Consider the following 23,024-nt stretch of genomic DNA (forward strand, 5'->3'; position numbering starts at 1 on the left):
CCCTGCCTATGCAGGGGGTCGGACTCGATGATCTATTGAGGTCCCTTCCGACCCTAACATCTATGAATCTATGTCATGAGTTTTGCTTGTCGGCAGCTTGAGGTGCAGTTCCCCCAAAACCCCTGCACGTATCTTCTTGAAACTTGGCAGGCTTTGTGGCCTCACCAGGGGCCACCACCCCTGCAGTTTTCAGCCCACTGCAACTTAACACACTGCGTGACTCATGTCACTAGTTTTGCCCGTCAGCAACTTGAGGTGCAGTTCCCCCTGAAGCCCTACACCAATCTTCTTGAAACTTGGCAGGCTTCATGCTTTCAGCAGAAGCTACCATCCCTGCAGGTTTCATCCAAATCAAACAAAAAACAACAACGTTATAGATATTTCATTGATTCCCCATTATACCCTACGGCCAGATCTCCGAGGCGGCTCCGAAGCTTCAGAGTCGCTTTGGCCGGATCGAAGCGGGAACCCGATCCGGAGCTCCGGATCAGATCACTGGCATCCGAAGCAGCCGGATCCGAAGCCAGATTGAATAGCTGCCTACTCACACAGGCCTAATGGTTATGGTTGTTAGATGCACAACTCTTTTCACACTCAAAATGAAACTTGGATGTCAGCAAAAATGTAGTATAGACCTAGCTTAAGGGAAAGCCAACTGAAATCCCTACCTCAAGCAGGGCCTTTGATAAAGCTCCCCACAGCGGGGGCACGCAGGGACACAAAAGACTTGTGGGGTGCCAGTGACAAGAGGCCTGCAGACAATTAGTATATGTTAGCTACCCAGTTTTGGTACCTTGTATTCCTACAACTTGCTGGGATGACTGAGAACCAAGGTTATGCTCCTGTGATCTCCCACAAGGAGATCATCCTCACTCTATGACCTTCGCTCAAGGCAACATCTCAGAACAGTGAGAAGAGGTAAGCCTCTGCCCTCCTCTGCCCACCCAGCCTGTGTACCAAATCCTCCCTTTGTGCCCACCGAACAACGCAGGAACCAGATCAGATGTGCTCCGAGTAGCCAGAATAACCTATTGTGTGTGAAAGGAGGGAGAGACTAAAGGACTACAGTGAGCCTACGGTATGTAGGACAGCCATTCATTCAAAGCAAAGAACTTAATCGCAGAATCAGGGAAAGATGCTGGTTCAGCCATTCTGTTTGTTTCTCTCCCTGCCTTTCCACCTCCCCCTCTTCCCTACAGTGATTTCACTTGCGTTAGGAAAGCTGATGATTTTCAGTTCCCCTCAGCAGAGTTTCTGGCAAAAGCAAGGCTTTTAAATGTACAGCTGGGTAGACATCATTTCAAAAGAAAATGCAAGTCGCTGCAACTTTCACCCTTCCCCCCCACCACTCTTCAGACCTGCTTTACTGTTTAGTAACTCTAAATCAGACACCGCTGGGATTGATTTATCAACATGGACTGTAGCCTTTTCTGATGCCCCACTGCCTATTAATTATTCCCCTATTTTAGTAGCCAAAGAACTGGAAGATTTGCCAGCCATTGGCTTCTACGGCTAGCAGTTTGGCTTGCGTTACACCCATTTGAAACCAGCCCTTTCTAAAGTAGGATTTTCTTACCAAAGATATGATATCTTGCCCAACTGCACAGAAGTGTCGAGTTCCAGGAGACCTGATGTCCCTTGATGGTAATGATACCTGTACTGGACTGGCACCTACCATTTACACAACAGCTCAACCATAACAAGCCCGCTTCCTCCCCCAGCACCATGACAGATGCTTTACAGTGAAGAAGAAATCACCATGACACCATGATTACTGTTAAGTGTAGTAGCTTGGACATTGCTGCAGGACACCACAGTTAACAAATTATGTTTCTGATTTGGCCTCTTGGACCTGGAAGTGACAACTCTTGACTTGGGACCTTTGTGAGAGAGAAGCAGCTGGACCTTCATGAAATTCCAAAAAAGCCAAGGGAAAGACTGACCCATGCCACACGTCTGACCTGGCCCCACAGTCTCCAGGTGGGCAGAGCCCAGACATGCTACTGTTGACTCTATGGGAGGGACTGTGTCCTCATACACAGTTGTATGGTGCTCAGTAACAATGGGGCTGCGACACCAACAACGGATGCTAGGAAGCATTGCATTGCTCTAGTCAACATCAACCTACTTTCAAGGCCAAGTCTCCTTAGGTGAGAGAGAATCACAACTTGGAGGGAGAAGAAGATTCCTGGAATTAAAACTAGTCTCAGTTTGCTCTTTACTTGCTCTTTAAAAGGGGCTGCTGAGACCATGTGCAGGAAGGAGGTGGTCCAGTGGAGACTTGAGAGAATCCTTGTCACTGACAGCCAGATTTAATTGCCCAGGCCCTTTATTTTCACTTGTATACACTAAAGGATTTCCATAGCCAATGTACAGGTCAGCCTGTGGCGTAAATGGAGCCCCATAAAAGACTTGCCAGAGGCAGAGAAGCATTTGGAGTGCCATAAAGCTCAGACACTGATTTCCCTCTTTGCCTTGCTGTTTGCCCATCTCAGCAATATTCAGACCAGGGCTGGTCCACTTTGGCCAGGTGCTGCATAACATGGGGGCCACATGCTGCAGGGGTGACCCCCTCCAACCCCAGATACTGCTGGCTGCGTGCAGCCTCCCTATCCCTGGCATAAGTCAGCAGTGTGAGAAGTGGCTGCAAAGGCCACATGTTAACTGCTGACAGGTCACCAGTTGGACTGCCCTAATTTAGACTACAGAATGAAACAGAAGGAGCTAAGGCAGGGTGCACCAATTATTTGGGCCTGAGGGCCCTGAATAGGGACTTGGGGTGAGCTGTCACAGGCCAGGACAGCATCCTCCCTCACCCCACTGTCACAGGGCCATGCAGGGAGCAGAGCATGGCTCTGCCCCAGGGCCTCAACCCCACATTGTTAGCTCCCCATGGTCCTGGCCCCGCCTGCCCATCCTGCGCCCAAACACTGCTCTCTAGCTGCCTGTGGCTCAATCCCATCTTCCCTGCCCACGCAGGTCCTGCCCCCAGCAGTGGGTACAAGGCAGACAGCCTGGGGTGCCCAGGCAGTGGGGCCAGGTATGGCAGCGGCAGCAGCCAGAAGGAGCTGCTGGTGCTGGGAAGTATCTGGCTACCGCTCCAGCCCAGCTGTGTGCTTGAGGGCGGAGGGACTGGCTACACATGTTATGGTCCCAACTACCCCCTGCATCTGGGCTGGGTGGGACTAAAGGACATGCCGCAGGTCAGATAAAATCCCTTTGTGGGTCATATCTGGTCCACATATTTTGCCCACCCCTGAGCTAAGGGGATGCATAGAGGTAACCACACCTTCAGGTTAAATGTGAACAATGCACAAGCAATGGAAGAGAAGTAGCTGCTTCACTGTTAAGGTTACAGCAGGGTTTCTGGTAGAAGTTATACAGAAAAGAATAATTTGACAGGAGTCTTGCAGGAAGCCACACACTAGGAATTGCAGGAGGATGGAAAGTCTACTGATAAGAAAAGCAGAGGAGCTTTATGCAAGGAGGTAAGAACTGCTCTGCAGTTTGTGGGGTGCCGAGTTATCTGTCTCTAGTCAAAACAATTTGCTGCACTCACCTAGCATGATGGCATCCACTGCTCCACCAGGACAAAACTCAATCATGATCTAGAAAAACAAGGAGAAAGGGATTAAAGTCATGTACAAATAAAAGGCCTAAAATATTTCTAAAAGGGGAAGCTCTCCATGAGATGGGAAAGGATGGGACTTCCTTTTGAGTTAAATCTGCTTTACCTACTAGCCCTTCCAAAATAGCTGGCTCTCACTAGTTCTCTGTGCTGCCACGTGTATTCACCACTCCAGCAGCTGCACGGAGCTGCCTAGGGGCTTTGCTAACCACAGTTTCATTCCCAAGGTAGCCTGTCACATAGTCTTCATTTGTTATGTGCTCATCATGCAAGACATTTCACAAGAAACAACAGGACAGAGTCTACATTACGTTATGCTGTTTCCAACAGACAGGGCACACACAGACACGGCAGAACCCACCAAGAACCTTGTTGGAGGTCCCCACTGCACAGAACTGTAGGAAGCAGGACGGCATTTCCTTGGCAACAACATACAGGCAGTTTTGTTTTATACTCACACAGGCGAATCCCACCCAGCCCAGATCCTCATACCTGGAGGCCCATCTGGAGCAAGCTAAAGGTCTAAATCCTGTCTTCATGTTTGTTTACAGTTTTCAACTGCAGTTAGGATCAGGGGCAGTTCCAGATGCATGAACTTGCCAACAGGATGAGATAGCTGTCATAGCAAGGAGCTGACGTGGCTGGAAGAACTATGCAGTATTTTGTTTCTAAAAAGAGGAGTTTGGAATTTTTATTTTTTTTCATTGTTCAACAGTTCACAGCTCTTGATTTTAAGCAATTTGAGAAAAAAATGTTTCAACACAGAGCTGCAGTCAATAGCCAGATTTTTGCTGCTCACCCTAGGGAAATTAGCATTTCCCTACCAATATCCTAGGATTCTTCTGATTTTTGCCATCACCCTTCAAAGTTCAGTCATAGCAACCAACTTTCCAGCATTCCTTTAGCTAGCACTGCTCCTTTATCTGTTGGCCTGATCTCTGCTGAACAGCGAGACGCCTCTTGCCCTCTCCCACGTTTTGGAATTTCTACTCCAACCTCTTGCCCCTTTGGTCAGGGATTCCTACACCAACACCTCAGGGTTACCGGAAATGTGACAAATCTCCAAAGTGGAGGGCAAAGCTGTAGATGCCAGTTTAGCCTTCCTTGCCAGCACATTTTTCATGGAAAACATTAGCAGCAACCATGAAGATGCCATATTTCCATGCAAAAGGCTTTCCAAACTGAGTAGCCAGATTATAACTGTATTAGCGATGGCCAACGATTTACTGCTCACTCAAGAACAAAAGCCTCTTAATAGATTAGACACTAGAATGGATTAATGCCATTTGGGGATGATTCCTTAACGTGCTACAGAATTGCATGGCTGTGCCCTTTAGTGGATTGTAGGCAGGACAGACTATAAATATCATTAAGTTTGGCCACTTGGAGACTTAGTCAGATCACAGCAGGTTGCTTTACTTCGTGTCAGAAGAGAGATATCATCCACCAAAGTTTGACCCAAAATGTGACTGACCTTCTTCCCCGCTTTGTACTGATTTACAACTTTGAGTTCCCACAATAGTAGGCTCAGAGAGTGTATTTAAATTGTCTTGTTGCCTTCTAAGAGAATTTTGCTATTTTGGGCTAAAATTTAGCCCCAAGGAGTGACCTAATAACTGGCTGCTATGTACTCCAGGGTGCAGGGGAACAATGAGTTCAGCTTCAAACTTTCAGGAGTTGAGAGAAGAGTGTGAAAAGATACTTTAAAAAGTGTCCTGGCCATACCTGTCTGTGTCACAGTGCCTTACTGACAACTAGCCAGGCAGGTGAAATGCCAGAGTTTACTATGGTGGGCAACGACCAAGGACAGCGCCGCTGTTTCCTGAAGTTCCACAGGACAGAGCCAAATAAATGTCACCTGTCCATGGAGCCAGCTTTTGAGATGAGGCCACACTGATCACTACTGCCTGGGGAAGAGTGGGAAGGAACTGGGACAATGTTTTTCCACTCATTGGTGCTAGAGAGAAGCATTACCTAGATTGTTAAACCTAAGTATCCCCAGTTTAACATGTGTGGAAGTGCAAAGATTGGCCCAATTCTCACTAGATGGGGTCACTGCATACTCCTGCCACCAAGCGACCTCGATTGGCGATTGACCTCGAAACAACCTCGATTAAATGTCAGTCTTCACTCATTCAGTAGGAGGGGATTCTGCCCCACCCATCTGCAAAGCAGTTCTTCACCTGTGAAGTCTCCTGGATTTCCAGAATTGCCAGTGAAGGTGGAAGCACCAAAGGCAAAACAGCACTTAGTCATGAACTTCCATCCAGAGGATTAGAGGGCAAGATATTCCCCTGTAATTCAGGAGGGCAGGGATTTGTAGAAAGGGCACATGCAAACTAATCATCAGGAGGAACAAGACACTTAAATCTATTACCAAAAATGTTCTTTATCGCTCTTTCTAGGGGCATATGGGTCAGAAGGAAACCTACCTAGAAAAGAAGAGGGCACCTTTATTCATTGGCAGTCCTCAGAACTACTACTAGGCAGCTTGACCGGGTTCAGTTCTGGGACTTATCCTTTCCCAAGGATTCAGAAACCTCCAGCTCAGTCCAGAAACTGGTTCCATGTGACCCGTGTCTCAATCAATCACAAAGCTTCCTGCCTTATGATGTCACAAGTCCCAACTGCATGCAAGTCCATGTCCAACAGGAGCACCCACCTACAGGTTCTGCTCTGGAGCGTCCAGGTTATTTCTGCACTTTGAATTCTTTGGGGGATGCACACGTCAGAAGGCAGAGCCTCAGTAAGAGTCAGGGATTTAGAGACCCGGTCTTGAAGCCCTAACACATATAACTTCAGAGCAGTGCTGAGCACCTCAGCACCTTCCAAAATAGGAGGTTAAAACTGGCAGCCAGGCAACATTCACTCCCCTGCTGGAAGCATGTCAAATTAAAATACGCTTGACGTTTCCCCTCCCCATCCCTCCCCTCTCCAATTCAGTCACTCAGAAGAGATCTGCAAAGGTAGAGAAGCTAGCATATAGCTGTCCTGTGCATCCAGAACACACCAGCCCTCCAGCTCCTCAGCACTCCTAGATAGATGCTCCACACGGAAGAGCTTGCGTGCTACTCAGCAGTGCGAGAAGACATGGTACTCCAGAGGCTCTGCTAAGGCAGAGGCTAGCTTTTGTCTCTGGAGGAGAGCTCTAAGTGATGAACCCAGCTTTGTTTGCATCAATATTTGATACAGTAGACATTTGAAAAACCTCTTTTGGTTTACAGTAGAAGAAGGGAAGGGGGAGGAGAAAGCCAGGAAAGTTAGTACATCTAAAACAGTAGAAAATGACTGGGTGGGTGTCTGCATGTGCATGCAGCATTGTCAGACTCTGGGAATCTGCTGAAAATTTTTTTTAACTTTCCAAAGTCAGAGATGCCAAAGAATAAATCAGGGTGGGGCTGGTTGGTCTAAACATCTAGAAAACACTCGGGTTCTTTTTCAGCCCTGAAATCCCAATTTAAATAAATCCAACTCACAGACCTAAATTCGTCAAGTCCAATGACCTGAGTTCATCTTTCAGTGCAGGACACGCTGTTCCACACAATGCTGCAGTCTGTGGGATGGAATGTTAAAGCACATACTGCCCATCCCGGGAGCACGGCCAGCACAAAGCAAACACATCAGCGCCTGGGTCTTACAACTATTAAGTTGTAAGTCAGGTAGAAATCTTGTTCTGGATGGTCAGCAGCAACTGCGGTCTCAAGTCTGAAGCCATGAAATAAGAGAGGGTTGAGGAAATTCGCAGAAAGCAGGGATTGGCCACTGCGTAGACAGCCTCATCATATTTAAAAGCAGAGAGAGGGCAGTGATCTCTCAGCCATTCACACGCCCCAGAGAGCAAGCACCCTGGTTAAATAAGAATCTGGACAAGTTTAAGACAGTCATTTAAAAAAAAAAAGAAAAAAGGACTGCGATGAGTGGATGTGCCTGTGCACTGATCATGCCTGTAACTTATTAAAAGACTTCTGATATAGATTAACTCTGCCCCATGCTAGTTCTCACCTGCTTCACTGTGCTGCCTGGCTGAACGGGTCCATACCTACATGTCTCTGCAAACCACACCTAGCCTGGGACCTTGTCATTCCAGGGATGGCGCTCATTTCTATCCCGATTATGCCCATTTTCATCTCCACACCCCGTGCCGCATTAACATCTCTGGGAAGCTTGCCCTCCCCATGCACTCACTAAGACAGCACCTCTCTTAAACCTGTTTGGTCCCTTTTCTGGGGGAAAGGAGGCTAACAAGGTAAATAAAAACGGACTGAGTAGCCACCCTGTATCTTCATGCATCTACCTTTCAGAATGCAAATTCTTTGGGAGAGAAAATGCAGGCTTACAGTGCAATGCACGTGGCTGGGACCTAAAACCACCCTTCAGCAGCAGAGCACTAATTGCTCTATTGTAGGGGTGTCAAACATGGTTTGAAGGCCAGGTCTGGCCCATGAAGCTTCTCTGTCCAGCCACTGTGAGTTGGGGGGCACGGCCTGCCACACAATTCAAGCTCTTTGGCCCTGGTGGTCATGGCTGCTGGTAGTGAGCTTAGCTTGCTGCCTCTGACCCCAGACCCATTGACACTGCTGGCAGACACCTGCCTCCTCCGAACCTGGCACTGAGGCAACCATGGCAGTCGCCCCCATGCCCTGGGCTGGATCCAACCCATGAGGAGCTCCACAGTTCAGATCTGACTTGAGGCCCCAGGTGAGTTTGACACACCTGCTCTACTGATTTGGCACAGTAGCATCACAATGGAACAAATGGCTTGGTGTAGCTAGACACTAGCCTCCCCCTAACCAAAAAGACTTAAGTTTGGCTCAGTCACCTTCAGCCCTTACTGGACCTTGCACATGGATTACATTAAATGTTTATACCCCTTGCATACACAGGTAATAGTACTGATAAGCTGCAGCCTTCTCAGAAAGCCACTTCCTCAAAATACAAAATGAAACTGGGTGATGTGGTGAGCCAATGCACCCCTCCTCCATCCAGGGCCTTGTACTCAACAACAGAGGGAAAACCCACTGCTGGGTCTCTTACAGCAGTTAGGAGGGGTTTTGGCAAACATCCTGTTTACAATAATTTCCTCAGTGCTATAAGGGCAAGGACTTCTTGAGTGAAGCCTGCTGAGCCTGGGTACATACTCAAGGCTTCAGGAGAGGAAGTGTAGCCTCAACAGTGACAAGCTCCTTACCCCACTCGCCATCTCCAAGCGGTTAAGGCTGTCATTGATCTGCTGGGTGCCCCTCTTCAGCATTTGGTTTGAAACCTGAGTGCAACTGCAACTACATCAGTCAAACTACAGACTGCATTTTGAACTGTTTTTTTGTCACAAGAGAGCCCGATGATAAGAAATAGGCTGACGCCATTCTTTGGTTTAGGCAGACTACAGAGACAATAGAGTCGACAGACATAGAGACAGGGGAAGTGCAACAAGCGTAGTCTATTATCTTGGAATTAAATATTAGCACATAGGTGCTTTAAAAGCAAAAGAGGTTCACCCCTCTCACCCCAACCTTCGCAGCTCCCCAAATATGTTGCTATTCTAGACTCCGTTAGACTCAGTGCAGAGGGCGACAGGCTGGAGCCCACTGCTTGGATTCAAGCAGAATGTTACATGCTCACTGACTTGGTTTTCAATTTAATGGAAAGCCCCAAGCTTCAAAGGGGTTCATTTTGGCTCCAAGAATCAATCACGTGACTCAAGCTTTTATGATCACAAGGAAGAACATAGTCTAGCTCTCAAACCATGGGGGCAACACTTTTGATCTTGCACACATGAAAGATGCCTGCTTATAGTCGCATCTAAGTATCAAGGAAGGATCTGCCACCTCCTCACCCTGTGTGTTTGAAGCAAAAGAGCATGCAGGATTTTAAGGGAGGAGTCAAGAATCCACACTCTTTGCAAGGCCTGGTGCACATGGGGTGACACAGGAAAAGTGAAAACCAATCAATTAAAGCTGTGGAGGGACCTCAGCTCACATTAGGATGAAGTTGTACTTCATTTCTGACAGTGCATCCACATGTACAGGACTTGTGCCTTTGCTTAAGTTCTTTTAAGACAATTCAGCTGAAAAGGTCTTAAAATCGTCTTAAAAGACAATTCCGGTGAGATGTTAAATGCCCAACACCAAAGATTAACCCCAGAGCAAACTGAAGCCACTTTGCTTCTAAATCAGCATATTCCCAGAGGAACTCAATGCCCTCGACTGATCTGCTTCAGCTTTCCTGCACAGCCCAGCATAGATGAGGCCTATAAACTCTTTCCAAATGCATGGGGAGCATCCGTCACTCACTCCCTTTTCCTGGTCTTTGTGCAGCCTGCAGTTGTGTTTATGCAAAAAGCGGGAACATGTGTTTCCCTTAATGCAAAGGTGGAAGCTTGTCAGTCCAAAAAAAGATCACTCAGTTTAACGTAAAAAATGCCACAGACTCAAATTGTTATGGAGTTGTTTGGTGTATTGTTAGTGTGTTCATTCAGGAGCAAACAACTCTAGCACCATGTAGAGAAAAGGCAGGGCTTTGGACTAGCTGGGTCCAACTCTTCTTATGACTCTTCAAAACGGGAAAAGGCAGCAAAAAAGCAGACCATAAGCTATCTCAATGAGTAACTGCAGGGAGCAAACAGGTCCAGTGTTTCAGCTAAGGTGATGAGCTCAAAGTCCATAGTCTACCCACTCTTGTGCTTTTTAACAAATGTCCCCTCTTTTGAGGGCATCAAATCTGGCTACTTAACTTTTGCTGAAAAATCCTTGGAGAGCTCCAAGGGATAAAAAGTTATGAGCACCACTGTTGTTGTTAATCTCAATTTTACTTGAAGCTCCAGTTTGCTAGTGTCGCAATGTAATGTCCTGCCACAAATAAGCTCTGCTGACAGCAAGGAATAGGCAAGACTGAAACCTCCCCCGAAGCAATGCCTCTAATGTGAACAAAGGGCAAGTTGTGTTTCCCACCCACAGGGCACTGCATCTGCCCTCACAGAATGGGTGTGGACCATACTAAAGGAATTTATGACACTGCCTGTGACAACACGGGAGTGGACCTTCCAGTCTTATGTGCCTATATTTGATATAAGAAGCTGGAGTGAAGGTAAAGCCTTTTAGATTCAGCAAAATTTTCAACCTGTATCTAACGTAGAGCACGTGGCTTCCAGGCTCTTACGAATTTCATTTCTTATAGATGCCATGGGGTGGGGGAGATCTGAAAGGACAGGAAGGACATTGCTTAAAGTCTGTGTAGGGTTTAGGGAACTTGTTGATTCTAGGGAACTTGCACTCCACCATAGCTGCTTTTGCCCAGGGCAAGTTTAAACAAAGGGCACTAAGCGATGAAACTTCTCTTTTTTTCCAAAAAAGTTGCTATAGTAAAATTAGGACCAGGGAGGAGCAACTAATGTCTCCATGCTATCACAGTTGTGGCCAGTAAAGCTGAATAAAATCAACATGAGTTTTTGATATCACACACTTCTTATTGATCATCTGAAGCAGCGATTGCCTAGGTTAGGAGCGCTCAACCACCAGCCTGTGGGCTGGACTTGGCCCATGGGACTTCCCAAGGATCTGGAAACGTGGTGGAGGAGCAGCAGCAGCAACATTAACTGCCGCTCCCTTGCAACTAAATTCCAGACCCGTGGGGAGCCCTGCAGGCTGGATGACATGGCCCTGCATGCCAGATCATGTCAGTGTACAGCTGGGGATGGGCACGCAGGCTCAAGCCAAGGCACAGGTGGATCAGGGTACACAAAAGTCAGCTCATTGTGTACCCAGGTCCTTGCATATTGGATCACACCCATGGATCCAATTCACCCGGCCCACACGGTTAGAAGTTTGGGTGCCACTGGCCCGGGTCTACTGGCTGAGCACTTTTCTGCTCCCAAAGGTTGCTGGGGAGAAAAGTCCCTTCCTGTCAATGTCCCTATCACCTCCACGGTAGTGGGAAGGCAAGGGATGCTCAACGTTACCCATGCTGGCTAGCCAGTCAACATATTACAGGCAGCATGGACATCTAATCCTTCCACTAGTGCTGAGCACCTCATATCACCTCCTGAGGGGAGAGTCCACAGTATCAGTTTCTGCCTTGCTCGGACACTGGTTTAATGGTTAGCACCCAGCAGCAATACTTTTACAGGTGAACATTAAGCCTCAGCATTGCTTCAGAAAGCTATTCTGGATTGTCAAGGCTGCTATACTAGAGGGTACAAACTGTACCAGGGCACGTAACAGCAGTATTTCAGATTCCAGGACATCTCCAGTTAAAACACAGCACCATAACAGCACAGGTTGCAACTTTTGGGTGCTGGTTTTTATATGCCCCAGGGATCAACTTTCCTCTTCTCCAGCCACACCTGCCAATGCTAGCATCTGTTTAATAGCAGCAACTCCTACAATTTCCTCTTTAGGTCTGTGCTGGGGATTTTAATCTTTACTGCTAGCAGCAGGGTGCTTTTGCACAGCAGACTGCAGTAGCAGAGAGATAACCAACAGCATCCTGCAGTTCTGCACACTAACTAACAAGTCTGTGCTCCAGTGGCACAACAACCTTTCAGCTGTCTTTTTATTTGAGCTTATGTGAGAAGTTTATACTAGCTCTTCTGCTCTCTTCAGGTATAGCACAAAGGGTCCCTGGCATCATCCTTTGACATTCGCCTTCTCACTGATAGCTTAAGCTTCCTTTAGGCCTTCCAAGGGTTAATTTCTGGAGAAGACAAAAGGGTCCTAACTGATAGGACAGCACAGCGCAGAGAATTGTTAGATACTACAGATCCACTAATATTGCTTACCAAGGGGTTGGTTGATCGCTCAAGGTGATGCTTTTTGCAGTGATGGACAAGATGCAGTGTGTGTGTGTGTGTGTCATGTGTCACAGATGCTGCTGCTAATGCTAGGTGCTGCTCAGACTGCCCTGGGAGCTGCCTCATTTAGAAGTATTAACTAAGCTTCTTCCTCAAGAGAAATTGCATCCTCCTGATCTTGCCCCGAATTCCCATGAAGCCAGCACACAATTCTCTAGCAGTGGCTACTGCTGCCTTGCTCTCAGAAGTGTTAGTTTCTCACACCTGCCCTCCCCTTTAATTTTTGCCACGGTTTTTTCCTCTAGGCCAATCCACATCATGCTTTCCTTCCCTCCCTCCCTCCCCCAAAATGCTGCTGCCGATTGGCCAAGAGGGAAAAACTGCAGCAAAAATAAAAGAGCAGAAATGGTATCACTTGCCATGGGATGCTGCCACACTTTTGGTAGGCTGTGAAAAAACGTGGACTCTGTATTAGGAAACATGTTGTGACCTCCAGCTCAGCATCTGCATCTCTTGGCCAGGAAGGCAGTCACCTGCACTTCCTGATGCAGTGTCTGCAACCAGCTGAGCAGTGCTGCAGTCAGAGCAATGATCTTATGGTGTGTGTATGGAAAGGGAGGTGCAATATTTATCCAGGCCTGCTGGAAGTTTACTCAAGTCCCCACAGGAGACTAACTCTTTTTGACACAAAATGAGATCCTGCCTTATTAAAGGCTACTGCAGTACTGTAACACTTGTGGTTGCTGCAGCTTCAGTCTTACCTTCAGAGAAGTCTCTCACCTCCCCTCCTTTTTCAAGTTACCCAATAAATGCAATGCTTTCAGGGAAGATTCCACCTTCCACTGGGACAACATGCTTCAACGTCCTGCTGGTTGCTGCACCCTGAGCTATTTGGGAGACTTTTCAGAGACAGCATTTTTATTCCTAGGTAGAAGGCACTGCAAGAACCAAGCTCTAGTTTCATTTCTTTCATTTCTAGAGGGCAACAGCTAGCTCCCATGAGAAACATGGCTGCCCAGCTGGGGAGACTAAGTCAACTGTAACTTGCTGCGTCAGCCTAGCGGGAACATCAGAACAACCATTTAAACGGGGAGAGGAAAGACACAGCACTGAGCTGCTTTAGAAACAAGACATGTGGAGCACTGCAGTTCTCACCCAGTGCAGGGGTCTCCTGGCACATACCTGCCAACAGGAAAAAGCAGAAGAAACAATGTGAACAGTAGCCAGGCCTGTGATTAACAAACTGCAGGAGCGTGGGGCGTGGGCTGGCAGGGGCTCTATGGAGCCAGACTGGGCCGCACCAGCAGGGAGAGAGAGGAGCCCTGCCAGCCTGGCACCGCACTTCCGGCCCCGGTGGACCTCGCGCTCCTGCCCAGCTGTTGCTGAGCTCTGCATGCCCACTCGCTGCCCCTTCCTCTCCCTGCCTGCTACCACTTCCAGTACTTCCCTGCCTGCGGCTGCCCCCGCTCCTCTCCACCTCCCCACCGGCTGTTCTGGCACCACGTGGCTCCCAGCTGGAGCACTGGGACTGCAGCAGCCGCTTGCAGCTATCGCCCACAGTCCTCCACCCTGGCCTCTCCCCTCGCCCCCTTTCTTATCTGAATTTCCCTCCAGCGCAGGGAAGCAGGAACAGCCCCAGGGTCCCAGGTCAAACTTTTGCTCCACATGGGGCTTCTGGCGGGGGCGGGGGGCAGGGCCGGGCAGGCCTTGCTTCTGCAGCTGCTTGATCCTGCTGGCAGCCTACTCTCCCTGGCTCCTATCACCTTTGACAGGCAACCAGGGACAGATAAATATTAATTTTCTGAATTTTTTAGGGGCCTTGTGAGCCAGATAGAATGGCCTGTTGGGCTGCATCTGACCCGCGAGCTGTATTTTCCCGCCCCTGCCTTAAAAGCATCTGGTGTCCTGAGCAGAAGAGAAAAAACTGCCCCAGACTGCAAGTATAGGTGGGGATGGGAAAGAAAAGTCAGGAGACTAGTTAACCAGCATATCCATCAGCAAAATCGCAGTCTTTCAGATTCCATTGACTGTCAGGAATAACACTGATCGAACCACCTCCTCCTCTTCTCCTGCTGCGGGACTGACTTGCCCCAATTCTTAGCAGCGCGGGGTCCCAGAGCTCTACTTCCAGGAGGTGATAGGGGCTAGGGACAGATATTCAAAAAGCTGGAGCCTGAATGGATTCAATCTTTGCAGGTTAGTTTAACCTGCGTAGATTGAACTGATTTGCAAGTGAATAGGCATTTCCTTTGATTCAGGAAATACAAGCACATGTCTGCAGTGGCTCAGGCTAGAAGTTGGGGGGGGCACTACAGCAAGCCCTCCTTTCTCTTCTGCAGCAGCCACAAGGCTGGAGGGAAGCTGACCTGGGAGTCATGGCCTGCTCCCCCCCCCGCCGGCTGCTAAGTATAACTGGGGAAGGGTTTAAACCCCCATCCTGCTCTGTAGGGAGGACCCCAGCTGGGGTGTGCCTGGAGGGGGAGGGGGGAAACAGCCCTTGCCAGGCTTGTTCCCAAGACAGGGCCAGACACTGGCCTGGGCAGCACCTCAGGCAAAGGGGGCAGGGAGGGGGATTAAACTCCCGTCTCCCCTCTCAAGCACAGGGTCCCCAGCTGGGGTTTGCCTGGCTTTTCCCCCTGCCCACTGCTCGTGCAGCAGGGGGCAGAGCCGGCCGGCATGATTCTGCCATCTGCCCAGAGCTGAGGCTGGGGCTGCGGGGCTGAGCTGGGCTAGCCCACAGGTGCTGTTGAGGGTGGTGCAGAGGGGCCAGCCTGGAGCTGAATATCCATGCACTGGGCAGAAACCACTGGGCCGAAACTTCTTCCCTCCCTCCCTCTGCGGCCTGGAATGGCACAGCAGGGGTAGGAGCAGGAGGAGGAAGACCCGCTGTAGGCAAGGAGAGCACAGCAGCTCCCAGACGGCTGCAGCCGCACTGGGAACAGTCTCACCAGAAGCTGTGCACTGGCTGGGGCCAGCAGAGCTGTTCTGTTCCCCTCACCTCCAGCTGCAGCTGCAGCTCCTGCTGTGCTGTGCAGCTCCGGGTGGGTGGAAGCTTCACCCTGGCGGCCTCTGCCTAGTGGATGGAGATCCAGCTCCAGCTCCCAGGGGCCTTCCACCTGCTCCGCCTGCCCACAGGGCTGCTCATTGTGCTGGGTGGGCAGAGTGGCTGGAAGGTAGCCGGGAGCTGGAACCAGAGCTCCATGCACTGGGCAGAAGCTGCTGGGCTGAAGCTCCCCATCAGCCCACCCAGAGCGGTGCAACAGGAGCAGCAACAGCAGTGGCAGCTGGAGGCGAGGGTGGCAGAACAGCCTAACCAGCCCTGCCAGCATGCAGCTTCTGGTGCAACTGCAGCCTCTGGGTGCTGCACAGTGATGGACGGGAGGTGTGGCAGTAGTGATGCCTGTGGGCACACGAGCCCCCGCAGTGGGTGGCTGCCAGGCTCTGGGCCCACTGGCCCAGGCAGCCGTGGGCACGATTAACACATCCCATGCAGCCAGTTTGACTGCCAAAGTACCTACCTGCAGCTGCATCGCTTTCACATTGCTGCCTGGCCCGCCACTGCCCATGCCATCAGGCCAGGCTGTCACTTTGCAGCTGGCTGGGAAAGGCCCTGCCCCTGCAGCCCAGCCTGGGCTGGCCCTACCAGGCCCTTCCCAGCTGGCTGAGGTTCCATGACATCCAAGCCCAGTTTGGGCACAGAAAGCCAGGAGCGATCTGGTCACACAGCTCCCACAGTGCTGCAGCTGGCTGGGAAGGGTCCTGCCCCCGTGGCCCAGCCTAAACTGGCCCCTCCGTGTCCACCCTCAGCAGTGCCCACAGACCGGCCTGGCTCAGCCCCCTCCAAGCCCCAGCCTCAGCCATGCACTAGTTTATGTTTAGACCTGTAAAAGAACTTATGTTCTACAGGTCTAAACCAGTGTCTGATCACTGAAACCAGTTTGTGTGTAACTTCCGTCCCTAGCCAGGAAGTGCAATTCTGCTCTGCGACTGCTGCTTTCAGGGCATGTGCATGAGCATCCTTTCTGCTGGTAGCAACCACTGATGTTCTTATTGCTCGGCAGCCAAGTTAATAGCTGGGATAAAGCGGGATTTGGCTGTTACTCAGACTGTGACAATCCTGCTGAGGACACCGGGGCTGTGCAACTGTTTCCAAGGGCCCAACCTCATTACTAATAACGAGACAGTGAAATAAAAGAATCTTTCAGTGCTGGGGGGTTTCTTTTGCTGACTGGTGGTTAGAAAGCTTACATTTTCACAAGTAAAACTGGGCAACTTAAGTCTGGGGGAAGAAGGAAGAAGAGCCAGAGATAAGAAACCCCAGCAAGGCTAATTTTAAAGTGTCATTTTTTAGACTGCAGTCTCCGTAGGCAACACTGAGGCAGTGTCTGTGTTTGCTAGAAGGAACAGTCTGAAAACAAAAGTCCAGGTCCTCCTTTCCTTGTATTTAAACTGAGGGCAGGAACACTAGCACCACACTAAGAAAAAACACTCATAAGCAATGTCATCTTGGGTAAAAAACCAAAAGACATGGACTGCTGCTTGAAATTCAATGTGTGCGCATTAGGTAACACTGGGTTGCCTTGGTAATAATCAACCCCATCATGAGTAAAGTTTTTCCATTCTCATTACTAACTACCCTGTTCCTCTAATAGCTCATATCACTGGTGATAAACAGACCTCAGAGAAAGACACAGATGTGAGTGATAAAAATCCATTCAATCCCTTTCAACAAGTCCTCACCTATACCTCAGACAGGGGCTCCCGTTTTCTGGTATAACTGCTGAGAAAGCAAGTGCAAAGATTTCAGCTAAACAACCTAGCACCATCCTTCCTCTGTTAAAAAAAAAAAAAAAAGCCGTGGCCTTTGGTCCATTCCCCTTTCCTTCCCACGACTCAGTCCCTGCAATGCAAATATTTCAGACCAAGAATCCTGGACACTCTCTGGGTGTAGCATACCATCCTTGCCCCTGTCTCTTCATAAAGGCAGAAGAATCTACCTTTGGAACAGTATCCTCTCTGTGAACTATCCCAGCCCACGGAAAGCATTTCCTGTTGTAGGTGCAGAATAGAGTCTCCCTTCACTGCACCAAATCCAGAAATGTATTGGATTTCCTGGCAAGCTCGTTACATAGAAAACGCTGGCATCGTTTCACAAAGAATGATTCTCTAGATTTTCAAGCTGGCAAAGGGAGAAGGGGTAGTCTGGAGGCAGAGCTATCTCCAGTGATCTGACAAGCAGGGTGTGGGACTAGAGAGCCTCATTTGCCCACCTTCCAGATTCCTTGAAGAAGCTAAGGAGAGCTTCTCTCTCCTGACCTATCCATGTCGCTATTTGCATTCCCTGGGACAGAGGCACGCACTGGAGGATGGGAAACCATCAAGGAGCCCTGGTAGGTCACTCTGAACTTAACTAAGCAGGTTAAATATATACAGAATATCTCAAGTAAGATTCTCTCCCAGGATGCTTGGTTGCCAGAACAGATAAGAGGGAGAGAAATTACCAAGAGCCATACAAAAAGGGAAGAGAACAGACATTTAGGGGCTTGGCAAAATTCCAGATTTCTCATCTCTTTTTAGCATACCAGGTCTGACTTATGACTAAGTGGCTGCAAAATTGTGATTGTTTCCAAAGTTATTTTGCTCCCCAATGAACCAAGTGATGCAGAGGACAGAAGGGTGAAAAGTACAGCTAGCTCTTCATGCATTAGAGCAGCACTTCAACCAACAGCATTGCCCATTGAGCTACAGCCAATACAAAACACATAGTGAAGGGAGGTCTCTGCCCCTCAAGCCAGCAGTCTAGACGGGGGTGCTCAAAACCTTTTGCCCAGTGTGCCAGATAGATGGTGCCTAATCCGTCCATGGGCCAGATCCCGCTAGTGGAACCAATATAGCACTTAGGACAGGTGCTACAGGGCCCCATCCAGCTGTGTAGAGACAGGGGTAGGGGATAGCCTGGTCCCAGTCCAGCTGCATGGGGAAAGGGGGCTTGGCCTCACGGTGGAGGGGAGGGGGTATGACCCGACCCCAATCTAGTTGTGTAGGGGAAGGGAGTATGGCCCAGGCCTGCAGGGAGAAGGGGAACCCAACTGCCTGGTTCCAATCTGGCCATGAGAGGGCAGGAGTGTGGCTTGGCTTTAACCTTGAGAATTTGGCAGTGGGAGATGGTGGCAATATTAATTGCCACTGCTTCCTGCTGCCAAATTTCCCAAATCTTTTGGGAGCACTGCAGGCTGGATACCATGGCTCCCTCTGTTTAGACCAGGGATGCCCAACCTCTGGCCCACAAGCCAGATTAAGACAGAGTGGAAGATAAGAAGAAAGACGTATGAGAAGCGGTGCAGTAGGCGAACAGCAGATTTAGAAACAGAATCCACCTCTCTCAAGTTCCAGTTAAATACCCTCCCCATTGAACCACGATGCTTTTTTTAAGCATGTCAGGCAGGTAGGTCAAGACAAGCTCCAGGTATAAGAATCAACACCTTGTTGCAAAGCATTCAAATAAGACTTTGACAGCAAGTGACTTGTGTCATGTAGAATTATAGCACAGCTTACACAACCTGGTTACAGCTGAAATGTGAGAGAAAAGCCAAGATTATCCACACCTTACATGCTTATGTGCCAGAAGTAAACAAAACAGATTATATCCAGCCCCACTTATCGGTGTCAGTAGGCCTGGTGCCAAGGGAGCTTTGCTAGAGCTTAAAGGTTACTTGACAATATCAGTAGTGGATCTAATATTAGAACTGGCCATCAACAGAGGTATTCCCCTTTACAGCATTGAGAACTTTGTACAGTAATAAGCAGAAGCAGCCCATATAGTCCATTGTAATTGGAGTCTGTTACTATCCTGCTGGTGTTTTCTGGCCTCCCTCTCTCCTTAAGAGCACTGGCTCAAATTCTGCAAAGTTAGATGCACATATATACACTGATTCCTGAGGACACTTTATGCCAGACCAAAAGGGTGCAAACATTTAACCATTCATGGGACATAACACACAGACATTTGCTCTTCCAGGAGAAGTTCTCCTGGGAATGATTTAACCCAGGCTGATCCCAGGTTGTTTTTCTTCCAGAATAGACATTTTTACTCTGGGGAAAAAAGCCTGCCCATCTGTAGACTTGTAGTTTCTCCTGGGAGAGCAGCAATTCTCCCAGGAGGAACTGAATGTCTGTATGAAGCCTCCTTTTTATCAATGAAAAGAACCTAATGGATAAAATTCAGCCACAGTAAGACTGGGGAAATTGAAAGTATGCCCTCCTTTTAAGCTATTTGAGGTTGGACCAAGTTCTGCGAGTTCAGTTAAGAAACAGTGCTGTTCTGTCATGCATAAAAGGTGGAGAAAAGGTTAATAATGTAAAGACATGCTTAAGGGCATTGGTGCATAAAATCCAGTCAACATGGAGTTAGTCTATGGAAGGATCTGATGTGTGGAGCCAGGCTGGCATGGTGCACTAGACTGTACCCATGAACCATCCCTGCACACTGACCCCATGAGGGATCCAGCCTGCAAACTGGCTCCAAATCACTCATCTATCCCATGGGACTAGAAGGCTGAACACCATACTTTAGGGCACACTGACCGGCAGGGTGTTATTCCTGAAAGTCGATTCATTCAGAGTTTAGTCACAATTGTCTCCTCCCCCCTCAAATACCAGAAGCATCTTCTACAGCAGTGGTTCTCAACCTATTTGCCACAGTGGGCCACACTTGTAGCTCTCAATGCATTATGTGGGCTGCACCCACACAACTTACTTCCTGTGTATCCATTTAACAGGATGTCACATGGGCCGCAGCAGCGTGCTGGTTGGGCCACAGGCGGCCCAGGGGCTGAGAACCACTGTTCTACAACAATACAGACAGCACAGGGCAGAAAACAAATTTATTGGTTAGATTATTTCCTCACACTTGACTGGATCATCTCTTCTTGTTACAGGCAATGCACTGGCTGCAAAATAAGCAGTTAAGGGGCTGCTGGAACAGGAAATAGCCCATGCATTGAACTCAGCATCTCCCCTCTTGGCAAGACCGCCTGAAGACAAAGAGTTAAGGTTGCATTGGAAAGCAGAGCAAATAGGTGGAATACATTCCTAAGCCTACTCAACTTGGCAACATCTAAGCACCCTCCTGTGAATTGTTCTTCTTAATACATGCTGAAGGGCTGGAAGAGAGGGATGTAAATCACATCAGTTTAACTTCTGAAACTGCCCTTTAAGGTTCTTGAGAGCTAGTGCTGAACTCACTGCCTGCAAGATTTTAAATCAAGACTGAAGGTCTTCCTCTAGCTCAGCAATAAGTCATGGGCTTGACGCCGGAAACTGCGGAGCAAGGCTGTGGCCTCCATTATACAGGAGGTCAGAGTAGGTAACGGTAATGGTCCCTTCTGGCTTTATAGCCGAGTCTGCTGATCCTCCAAAAAAATCAGTCTGAGATAGGCAGTGTAAAACCCTGCTCTTTCACAAGTCCTCTATTTCAGAGGGGTCAGATTCACACCAAGCGAGAACATGTTAACCCAAAAGAATAATCACCATCAGCTCCAAACCATCAGCACCACGCTCCTCTCTCAGTCAGTGACAGGCTCTCAGAGCAGTCTAGAGTGATGTCAGGCTACTCCATAAAACAACACAGAAACCCTCATTGCTCAAACAGTAAAGAACAAATGTCAACAGCTTGTCTGACATGGCAAGTATTCTGTAGGTGGAAGTGAAATAATTAGCTCTCTGTAGGACAGATTGCTACAAGCTTGCCAATTTTCCTTACAAGACAAGGACACTATTCAGAGAGATTTTATGTATAATAGATCATTTTCCTTGAACAAAAATAACCTGCAGGGAGAAATATTTGAAATTAAAAAGACCAAAACAAAACCAAACAACAGTCTATATAAGTTAGGAGAAGAAGAGACAGGAGAGCAGGTAATAAATTCATATCTTGTAGACTTCACAAGAAAGTGGTTTGCTAAAACACTAAAGATGTGAGATGCACACTGACGTGCAAAGGTCCCAAGAAACTGTAGAGACTGACAATGGATTTTTTGCATCTAGGCCACCAGCTGAAACGAAGTCAAAGCAGCCAGTGGTCAAGAACATTGGATCGGATAGCCATTTGGTTTTCCATAAATCGATTCCCCTGCTTCAGTGCCATGCCACGTGGGCAGATGGCTATGGCAGAATTGCCAAGCAGCACCCTGGCAGCAGTGTCAACAGAGAGGCCAAGGCAGAAGTGAGCAACAAAGTGTGATGCTCTGACTGTTGCTTATCACTGTAGTTTCATTACCGTGTCTCTCCTTGTTTGTTGGATTATCTGCTTCCTCGCATGCTGTTATTATAAGCTCTTTGGGGAAGAGACCATTTCTGTTCTAGGCTTCTGCAGTGTTACTGTGCCAGGCAGAGGTGTCAGGTGCAACAATACAAATCAAGATCCACAGCCTGTCCCCATCATTGAAAGAAAAGAGGTCAATGGCAGTGCATGCAGTGAAAAGTTTGAATGGGAGCAGCAAGGAGCAGAAAGGCCTCAACGATGCCTTCTACCGCATGCCCTTCAGCAAAGCATGTTTTCCTGAGTATATGAACACAACAGTGAGGTTGCATTCAGCCACCCTATTTTATAAGCAGGGAGAGCTCTGTTCTTGGTGTTGTGCCAGGATTAAAAAAGTTCATATTCTCGGGTCTCCTCTGAGTAAGATACAATCTGAAATGACAAAATACTTCCTTGATGTCAGAATTGAAGGCTGGGCAGGGCCACTCCTGTTCAAGTGCAAATTTAAGTATAAGAGGTCAAAACCTTTCCGGGCTAATTGAATGAATAGCAATTAAAAAAAAAAAAAAAACCCAACGAAGCAAGGACATGGCTATTCCCTCCCTTGCTCTTATTTGGTTTCTTTTTATATCACTCTGAAGAGGAAGTTTAACTTTCTGGAGCTTGCTGTTTTTGACTAGTCAGTTTGATTAGCCTCATTACTCAAGTTCCCTGAGGAAGAAGGGCCCAAAAATACATTCAAGGAGTATGATTTGAACATTACAGCTCTGAAGTGCAACCCTTGAAGCTGTCATCTTTGTAAGGTGCTCACTTTTGTCACCTCAGACCCATAGCAGGAGAACAGCAATTAAAGTTATTTCCCCAGAGCCAGCTGTATGGCACTGTTTTGTCTTAAGGCCACTGCAAGGAGCTCAAGTGTAAAACCAGACTGCTGACTTATGGATTTCCCCCTTTCACAACCAGTATAGGAATGAATGGCAGATCCCAGCAGTAGTAGTTTCCTAAATGAGTGACAGATCCCTTGAATGTGGGACCAACTCAGAGTGCCAATTTTTTTGTCAGCGAGTCCTTGACTCAGATTCTCGAGAAACACTGCAGAAAGTTATTCACTCACTTTGCATGTGTGTTCCTTTAAAGGATCACTGATTTACGGTACCTGGGTTGGAAACAGTAGCAGCATAATATTTATTTGAGCTTAATTATTTCTGTGAAGTGTTTTAATCAATGGAAATTCCTGTTGGCCTTAGGGCCTACTTACAAGCTCATTTTTCACAAACTGAAAGTATGTAAAAGCCAGAAGTTACAATTTATAATTCAGGACAAACAGGGGTTGCAAGCTTCAGGTTGCAGGA

General features: G+C 48.3%; 1 protein-coding gene across 1 annotated transcript in view; it reads right to left on the reverse strand.

Moving 5' to 3' along the window:
* STK10 (serine/threonine kinase 10) overlaps positions 1-23,024 on the reverse strand; it is a 77,033-nt gene that overhangs the window by 28,132 nt on the left and 25,877 nt on the right. The window contains exon 3 of the mRNA XM_006021060.3: positions 3,560-3,608. Within this exon, the coding sequence (XP_006021122.1) occupies positions 3,560-3,608 (49 nt within the window). The remainder of the gene's footprint in view (positions 1-3,559; positions 3,609-23,024) is intronic.

This window comes from Alligator sinensis, unplaced genomic scaffold (assembly GCF_000455745.1).
Source record: "Alligator sinensis unplaced genomic scaffold, ASM45574v1 scaffold360_3, whole genome shotgun sequence".
NCBI classification, from domain to species: Eukaryota; Metazoa; Chordata; order Crocodylia; family Alligatoridae; genus Alligator; species Alligator sinensis.